General features: G+C 36.7%; 1 protein-coding gene across 1 annotated transcript; it reads left to right on the top strand.

Annotated features, from left to right (window-relative positions):
• The first annotated feature begins 730 nt into the window (after nt 1-730).
• Nucleotides 731-5685, top strand: creg2 (cellular repressor of E1A-stimulated genes 2). Its single transcript, XM_056243681.1, has 4 exons — nt 731-1204; nt 3513-3682; nt 3850-3963; nt 5176-5685. Exons 1-4 carry the CDS (start codon nt 797-799, stop codon nt 5315-5317), a joined length of 834 nt encoding a protein of 277 aa, XP_056099656.1. The 5' UTR covers nt 731-796; the 3' UTR covers nt 5318-5685.
• Nucleotides 5686-6662: the final 977 nt, after the last annotated feature.

Genomic DNA, 6662 nt, shown 5'->3' on the forward strand with positions numbered 1-6662 from the left:
TCAGGGACTGGAATGGCCATTGCAGATGCTTGGTTTTGTGCTCAGTGACCCATTTTTGTTTTGATTTTGATGTTTGTTTTTGGATCACTGTCCTGTTGGAAGACCCAAACATGGCCCATTATAAGATTTCTAGCAGAGGTTGTCAGGTTTTAATTTTTTATCAGCCTAATTTTCTGCCAGATGTCCTGGACATCTTGTTCAGATACATGGCATCATGGATTACCAAATACCAACAGATAAAAAATCAAAACAAACTCTGCTAGAAATCTTATAATGGGCCATGTTTGGATCTTCCAACAGGACAGTGATCCAAAAATAAACATCAAAATCAAAACAAAAATGGGTCAAGAAAAACATGGATCTGGGAATCTGAAGGATCGAGAGAGATTCTGAATGGAGGAATGGTCTCTGATCTCCTGTCAGGTGTTCTCCAAACTCATCAGGCATTATAGGAGAAGACTCAGAGCTGTTATCTTGGAAAAAGGAGTTTGCAAAAAGTATTTAATAAAAGGGGGCAAAAAATTTGTTCCCAATGTGTTTTGGAGAAAAACATTTAATTCATAATGTGATTTTCCCCACACTTTCAATTCTTTGATCCTATTTATTACCAAGGGGGCAAATTATTCTGACCAGCACTGTACATGTGATATACAGGTGCAGTTCTCAGGCGGTCCAGGTGATGTCGCTGTTACAAACGCAACAAAGTTACTGTGCATATCATGTAACGCCATATCTATAGTTGCGAAACAAACATGCAGTTTGAAAGGGCGCAGCGCTAGTGGATCTGAACAACACTATGCAACTACTTCATCTGGTCATTGCGGTAAAGACACTATTATGTGTCAGTGACAGTTACACCATCAGAAGCTCGGTTTCATGGGGTGTCACCAATGATGTGGTGGACGAAGAGCTGGACACGCACTCGGACGAGGCGCCCGCTGTGCTCGTCGATAACATCGGGATCTGGAAACAAGCCTATCCGTCCTCTGTGTACAGGGACGGTTCAGAGAAGAAACCTGAGCAGATATCGAAAAGCGAGGATGTGTCATCCGCGTCCCGTGTGTTCTCATACCGCATGGAGGAGGTGAAGGCGCCGTCCAGCGTTCCAACGCCTCCGCCGCACGAGGACACGGCGAGGGTAGCGCGATATATGGCGCATTACAGCGACTGGGGTCACCTGGCAACCATCTCCACGCAGGAACAGGTGATGTTTATTTATTTACTGTGGTGCATTGAATGACCTACTTTCCTGCAAACTTTAGTTGCAGGCTTGCAGCTCTGTTCTAATCATTACAGGTAACGTTAACGTTAACGTTATCGACAAAAAAGTCAGTGGTTCTCAACCAGAGCAATGTTTCCCAACATTACACAACAAACACTACACATTTTGCTGATTTCGAAACTAGTCCAGTCATTTTATGAAAAAAGATAGAACAAATTGCTGATTTTGTATCCTCAATATGTCTTGAGTAAGGAAAAAAAAAAAGCCCCGAAGAATCCCATTAGGGGAAAGTTTCGAAAAAGACCCAAATATAGCCTATTCATACGGCCTATTCATTATTTTTCTCACGTTAATAACGTTAGGGTAAAACATTTTAACCTTTAGATATCACCATGAAAATTACTGAGCTGATTACTTACATCAAGACAAAAAAAAAAAAGTATTACAATTTACTACCACAACAGATCTAAACATTGGGTATAGCCAGATGAAAATGTCTTGTTGACACAGTAAATTACTTAATGTTAAGGTCTGAATGGAACCCATTTTGGCTACCCATGAGCATTAATACATAGGCCTAGAGGCAGGAAGAAGCACTTTAGAAACCAGCCTTTATTAATTAGTATTGCAGAGATGGGGTTTGGGGCTGGGTCCGTGGGACTGTTTCTGGGGGATGAGTCTGAGGGAAGAACAGGAGACACGGGTAAGGAGAATGCAGAAGACAAAAGGTAGGTAAAATAAAAAGTGGCTGAATCCAACAATCAAATTAATCCATCTAGGACAGTGGTTCTCAACCTCTCCTGCAGGGACCCCCTGACACACCATGTTTCTGTTTTAACCCTGAAATGGCACACCTGATTCAATTAATTAAAGGCTTAATGAGTCATTATTAGAGTAGGAAGTAGGAATTAGTTAATTGATCAATTAGTCAACTACTCATTAAGCCTTCAATTAATTGAATCAGGTGTGCCATTTCAGGGTTAAAACAGAAACATGGTGTGTCAGGGGGTCCCTGCAGGAGAGGTTGAGAACCACTGATCTAGGAGAAACAAAAGAAAATCTTTCTTACCTGAGTGACGGCTTAGAGACAGTTGTGGACCTTGAATGAATGATTGAATATCTGCCCCTTATGGTGACATTTGTTTGCCTCTATAGTCCTGTAAGATGTCAACAAGATTCAACAAGACATTTTCACCTGGCTATACCCAATGTTTAGATATGTTGTGTTGTTATGCACATTTGCACATACGTAATTATATTATGCACCGTTTGCCCAAATGTTAACAAACAGTTTTAACGTTTAAAACGTATCTAAAAGTCTTATCTAAAGGTTAACATTTTTACCCTATTCACGAAAAAAAATGAATAGGCTATATTTGGGTCTTTTTCTAAACTTTCCCCTAATGGGATTCTTCTGGGCTTTTTTTTTTCCTTACTCAGGACATATTGAGGATACATAATCAGTTGAGTTTGCTTCTGTTGCAATTTGTTCTAGGTTGACCCGCATTTTGACTAAAAATGACTGGACTAAACCGTATACTACTCGTACTACTTATCCTTCTATGGCAGAAATAGTAAGAGTAGTATGCGGTTCTGAATTCAGCAGATCTGTTATCTCACCCATCCATTTCAGGCCTTGGAGTGTCTACTAATGAGCTGATGAGTGGAATCAGGCGTGTTTGATTAGAACGAGTTTGAAAATGTGTACTTTTGGTGTTTCAAACAGGGAACCTCATTTTAAAAGTTTGGTTTCTAGACCTGGACAATCATGTAAATGAATAAAATCGTAAGGTTCCATTGGCGTTTTTATAATGAATGTATTTTTTTAAATTATGCCAAGCTCAAATATTTTATTGGGTAAAAATTGTGAATAAAATGCTTTTTGAAATCCTTTATGTCACAAGAAATGGAAGTTGCAAGCTTGTTTCCACCACAGAATAAATCGCTATATAAGCGTGAAATAAAAGAATAAAAACCTTATTTATTTTTTATTCTGTGGCGGAAACGAGCTTAGTTAAAGTTACAGGTTGTCGCGGCTCGCGCCAGTAAACACTATAAATCAGTTATAATAAATGCTGCAATAATATTCCATAAAAAATAAGAATTGTCAGTTTTGATTTCATGGTGACTTTAATCCTTATCCAGTAAATCACGTGTGACTAGAAAAGTCACGGAGCCATCGAATACTGTTGTGGACAAAAGGTTTAGAAGCACTGTATTCAATCAGTGCAAGCACATTTACATGTACAAAATGTCTTTAATTTAGACTGTTTTATTTCCCCATTTTTAGATCAAAGGACTTCCATTTGGCAACATCTTCTCTGTCAGTGACGGTCCAGCTGACAACAGCACTGGCGTTCCTTATTTTTATGTCACACCGATGGACAACACTGTAACGGATCTTCGCAGCTTCCCTTATGCCTCCTTAACGTTTTCTGAGGCAGAGGGTGATTTTTGCAGGTGTGTTTACTTGCATATACTTGGTTGGATTTTTTTTTTTTTTTTACATTTAATACATATCAAAACAAATGGCATCTTTGACATGGACCGCCTTATAGTCACTGAATGTGCTTTAATGATTAATTGATGTTTTTTTTTTTTTCTATGCTCACATTTTCTTGCAAAAGGAAGCAGGTTTATGACCCTGAGGACCCCAGATGTGCAAGGCTCACTTTGACTGGTAAAATGGTGGAAGTGGGACCAGACGAGCTTGACTTTGCCAAGGAGGCCATGTTCTCCAGGTAGTATGCAAATTGTAAATCATACACACAGCTGTGAACTGTAACATGTGTATTCTGTTATGTTCTGTTTTGGTTTGTTTTCACTATGTTTCCTGTGTTTTGCCTGAGTTCCCTGTTATCATTGGTTTCCTAGGTTTTTAATTAGTTCCTGCACCTGTTCTGTTTTTCATTGTTTACACTTTCTGTGTATTTAAGCCTTCAGTTCTTTCGGCTCATTGTTCGGTCTCATCAGTGTTTAAAGGATTAGTTCACTTCAAAATGAACATTTTGTCATAATTTACTCATCCTCAAGTTGTTTTAGTTGAGTTTAATTTTGAAGCAAACTATTCTTTTAATGCTTGGTACACATTGTATGATTTTGAGCTGTCCCAGATGAAAGATGACCAATTGTGAAGATTTCTAAATTTTCTCTGGTCTTGGCTCTTAAAAGGTGGTATTATTGAATAACACGACATGGCGATAAAACTTAAAACTACTTGCCTCAAGCACCATTTGAAAATTTGGCCATGACCATTTCCATAGGCTTTCGACTGTGACTTTTTTTTTACACACAAAAATCACAATTGGCAAAGTGCGATTGATTGTTGCTTTATTTGTTTATTACTAGCTGATGATGTTTTATTCTTCTATACTAACTTGCATCATAGCCTATACGATTCAATAGGTGTCATCATTGTACAGTCTACATACGTCGTACCCAAGTTTATTAGATTCAGGTCGTACAGTGTGATTTGTAATGATCTTAGGATTGCTGAAATCTGTAGTAGTAGTCTGTAGGAGGCATACGTTTTTTTAAGAGTTATTAAAGATTGTTCCCTCAAATCTCCTGTGCCATGCATGCTATAAATATTGTTGCATTTTTGAGTTTTACGTTTTTGGTATATAGCAGTTATCCTAGAAAGTGTTCCTTTGTGTTTGTTGGTAAAGTGTAATTATGAATATTGTTGCAATCCATGTTATCCTAATATCTTCGTTATTTCTTGGACTGTTCTCATTGATAAACTACATCATTTAGCTATTTGTCTTGTATCTGATGCAACTACAATTGTTCAGCTACTTATTTTATATCTGAAATGTTTCGCTAAATGCAACTGCATTTGTAAAGATATGTTACTAACTAATATAAGATTTTTTTCAATTTCTTTTTTAGTTGGGTAAGCAGTGTGTCCGCAAATATATATTTGTATTAATTTTTGTGTGTGCTTTGTTTAGGCATCCTGTTATGAAGAAGTGGCCCCCTGGACATAAGTGGTTTTTCATGAAATTGGTTTTGCAGCAAGTTTGGCTGCAGGACTGGGTTGGAGGAGTCTCTGTCATTACGCTTGAAGAATATTTCAAAGCGACACCTTTCTGAGAATAAACGGCAGCATCCTATAATGAACAAGGTACAAGCAGAACTGAACTGATTATGGACAGAAGGAGGTTATGTTTTTGTTACAAACTACTTCCAACTAGTGGTTTTTGTAGTGGCCATGATACCGGTTCAGTGCCTCTGGATTTTGTTCCTAACGTGTTCCTGAGGATTTGTTGAATGTATGAATTATTTTCAAGGAAGCCTAACATTATCAATCGAATAATTCCACAGTTACTTAAAGTGCCCCTATTATGCTATTTTAAAGATTTCCTAATTTTGTTTTGGAGGCATGCATGCATCCCAGGTAAAAAAAAAAAACACTTTAATTTCATTATTCAAATGTGTAGGTTTGTACAGGAAGTAAGACTGGAATAACTGACGGAATTGTTTCAGGGAGTTCAGAAACTGTTATTTCTTTTGGGATAAAAAAAAAAAAACTTCATTTGTCATTCACTTTAATCTTTTGAAACTTTGCAGACATTTTACATTCACAAACATTCACTATATTAAACAATACATGAAAGGTAATATCTGAAAAAGCATAATGGGGCACTTTAAGGTTGGAGACATTTATCACATATATGCTAGACACTTGAAAGGAAAGCTATTAATTCATTAAACAAATGTTAAAATCACTTATACTTAACCTATTAGGAAAGCTATTAATTCATTAAACAAATGTTAAAATCACTTATACTTAACCTTTCTACCATAGGCCTTCACAATGAAAAGCGATTTCTATACTAAATACTTCAGTACACAAAGAAAATGTATATATAAATAGTTGTAGAGATTTTTTTGCCTGTTTTCTCTGAATGAAACTCACTTTACTGTGAGGACTGAAGGTCTGACATTTCATTTACAGCTGAAGTGTGGAATACAAGTTGTGTGTGTGTGTGCAAAAAGAGTTTTTGTCAGGTGTATTCATGTCATTTCAATTTTAGTTCTGCATTAACTTCTCAAGAACAGTGGCTTACTGTACAGTACATGACCTCATATGTAATTCTACCTAACACAGTTAGGTAGAAGTCAATCTTAATGAAATATCGATTACACTTTATTTTAAGGTGTCTGTGTTACAGGGTTATTATACATTTAGGTACTGAGTAATAATAATTAACTACATGTACTTACTATAAGGTTAGGATGAGGGTTTGGTTAAGGCCTGTAATTATGCATAATTTATAGTTATTACTACAGTAACTACAAGTAACAGGTGTAACAAGGACACTTAAATAAAGTGTTACCGATCAAATAAATGTCTGTGCCTTGCATTACGACTTCACAATGATATACATGTGCTGCACAAATAAAATAAAAACAAAAATTAAATATTGTGTGGAAA

Source organism: Rhinichthys klamathensis, unplaced genomic scaffold (assembly GCF_029890125.1).
Source record: "Rhinichthys klamathensis goyatoka isolate OS25496 unplaced genomic scaffold, OSU_Roscu_1.1 h1tg000825l_1, whole genome shotgun sequence".
Classification (NCBI taxonomy): domain Eukaryota; kingdom Metazoa; phylum Chordata; class Actinopteri; order Cypriniformes; family Leuciscidae; genus Rhinichthys; species Rhinichthys klamathensis.

Excerpts from the sequence above, each read along its gene's own strand:
- creg2 (XM_056243681.1), top strand. The coding sequence starts at position 797 with ATGCAACTACTTCATCTGGTCATTGCGGTAAAGACACTATTATGTGTC. Across the intron at positions 3,683-3,849 it reads GCAGAGGGTGATTTTTGCAG|GAAGCAGGTTTATGACCCTG; the intron begins GTGTGTTTACTT and ends TTCTTGCAAAAG. Across the intron at positions 3,964-5,175 it reads AAGGAGGCCATGTTCTCCAG|GCATCCTGTTATGAAGAAGT; the intron begins GTAGTATGCAAA and ends TGCTTTGTTTAG.